This window comes from Sturnira hondurensis, unplaced genomic scaffold (assembly GCF_014824575.4).
Source record: "Sturnira hondurensis isolate 20B ecotype Veracruz unplaced genomic scaffold, ASM1482457v3 Scaffold0007521, whole genome shotgun sequence".
Lineage (NCBI taxonomy): Eukaryota > Metazoa > Chordata > Mammalia > Chiroptera > Phyllostomidae > Sturnira > Sturnira hondurensis.
Genome location: NW_028080152.1, coordinates 4052 through 6523, shown reverse-complemented (window position 1 = coordinate 6523; position 2472 = coordinate 4052). Strand labels below are relative to the sequence as shown.

Below are 2472 nucleotides of genomic sequence, written 5' to 3'. Positions count from 1 at the left end.
CTGAAAGTCACAGAGTCTAACTTAGTAATTGCATTAGAGAACAATGTGCTAATTATGTCATGGTTGGATAAAGTCCTGTCTGTGGAAACTTACTGAGAATCCATGAAGACTGACTATCCTTGAGACATAAAGGTCTGAATACCTAATAGCAACTTATCATAGTATTGAGTTACTCCAAAAGAGACACTATTTGTGGTGCTTCATTAATTATAGTATAAAGGTTCTCACCATGAATATTACCAACTCAGAGGCACTGACATCACGCCATTTTATCCAGAGAGGTTTTGTTTTGGCACCACCAGAGAGTAAGCCACTGCTGACTTGTGTGTCCAGGACTGACAGTTTAAATAAGGCTCTATTAAAGATATGACTGGCTGTGGGGCCTTTTATACTTTCTCTGTTGACAATCTACTAAGATTTAGGGGGTAAACCTCTTACTTGTAGCCAAAACAAGATCATCTCAGGAAGAAGATACTTGTCAAGGAAAGGTACAATAGGCTATAAGGAAGAAGAACTCATGCATGTTCAGCAAACCTTTATTGTGTGTAACCTCCTGTAGAAAATAAAATAATGAATAGGTACACCAAGATATAATAGATGTATTCATAGTGTGTTCACCATTTCATTACAGGTCCCTTCTCCTGACCTCCTCCTATTCTGGAAACAGGCTTTAGAGAAGACTAAATGGGACATAGTAACAATGTGACAGAATTTGTCCTCCTGGGCCTCACTCAGGATCCTGGGGGCCAGAAAGCATTATTTCTCATATTTTTACTCATTTACATTGTGACTATGGTGGGCAACCTGCTCATTGTGGTGACTGTTCTTGCCAGCCCCTCTCTGGGCTCCCCCATGTACCTCTTCCTTATCTATCTGTCACTCATGGATGCAGCATATTCCACTGCCATTACACCCAAATTGATCATACACCTACTCTGTGGTCAAAAGACAATTTCCTTCTCAGCTTGCATGGGACAGCTCTTTCTGGAACACATTTTTGGAGGTGCTGAGGTCTTCCTGCTGGTGGCCATGGCCTATGATCGCTATGTGGCCATCTGTAAACCACTGCACTACATAACCATCATGAATAGACAGGTTTGCATCCTGCTGTTGGTGGTGTCCTGGGCTGGAGGTTTTGTTCATTCTCTGCTCCAACTTCTCTTTGTGTACAACCTCCCCTTTTGTGGCCCCAATGTCATTGATCACTTCATGTGTGACATGTACCCACTATTAGAACTTGCGTGCACTGATACCTATGTCTTAGGTCTCACTGTGGTTGCCAATGGTGGAGCAATCTGCATGGTCATCTTTATTTGTCTACTAATATCCTATGGAGTCATCCTAAGTTCCCTTAAAACTCACAGTCAGGAAGGGAGGCGCAAAGCCCTGTCTACCTGTGGTTACCACATCATGGTGGTTGTTCTCTTTTTTGTTCCTTGCATTTTTCTGTATGTTAGACCTGTTTCTAACTTCCCCATTGATAAATTCATAAGTGTGGCTTTTACTGTTATCACTCCCATGTTGAATCCCCTAATATATACTTTGAGAAATTCAGAAATGACAAATGCTATGAAAAAACTTTGGTTTCAAAAGTTAGCTATGGACAGAATGAGAATGCATCATTCATATTGAGCATGAGAATGTGTCATTCAGTCTATACTTGTTAGTAATTCAGAAGCAACAAATAGGTGGTGCATTCTAACAGTGGATGACCTAGTCACCTAGTGAGCTCTCTAGTATGCTTTTCTTTATTCATACAAAGATATCAAAAGTAGAACAAATTATCCTTTGAGGTAGAATCAATCTAATACAGAAGTTCTGAAGAATGAATAAAAAGGCACAGGTATTTTCTCTATTATTAGGAAAAATAAACTAAGTTCACCTTGTAAGTTTTCTTTATACTTCAGTTATAGTTTTCCTGAATTTTTCCGCATTGCTCTCACCTGCCCCTTACCGCCAATTGCTACCTCCTGCAGTCAATGCCTTCCTCAGTGTCCATGCCCAGGAATTCCTCATTCGGATTTTTTTGCTAGCCCCTACCCCTTATCCCATTAAACCCCTATGACCTCCAGTCTGGTCATTATCAGTTTGTTTCCTATTATTGTACTGAAATGGGCTTTAGAAGAGTTTTTTTCCTTTGAGAAGTGAAAAACAAGCTACCTTTGAAAATTCATTTTATACAAAATAATGACAAAGCAATTTCCCTAATGTTTAGAACAAATTTCTAAGGTTAAGATCGTGTTATTTATTTATTTAGTTTTTATTGTTGTTCAAGTACAGTTGTCTTCATTTTCACGCCACCATGCTTCCCTCCCCCACCCATCTTCACCACTCAACCTCGAAACTACATCCTTTGGATTTATCCATGTGTCCTTCATACATGTTCTTCGATGGCCCATCTCCTATTTCCCCCAGCATCCCTCTTCCCTGTCCCCTGTGGTTACTATCAGTTTGCATTTTACTTGAAAATTT

At 39.9% G+C, this 2472-nt stretch overlaps 1 protein-coding gene across 1 annotated transcript; it reads left to right on the top strand.

The window, feature by feature from the left end:
• Positions 1-655: 655 nt before the first annotated feature.
• LOC118991430 (olfactory receptor 4A5-like) lies at positions 656-1632 on the top strand. Its single transcript, XM_037052646.1, has one exon. It carries the CDS (start codon positions 685-687, stop codon positions 1630-1632), a length of 948 nt encoding a protein of 315 aa, XP_036908541.1. The 5' UTR covers positions 656-684.
• The last annotated feature ends 840 nt before the right edge of the window (positions 1633-2472 follow it).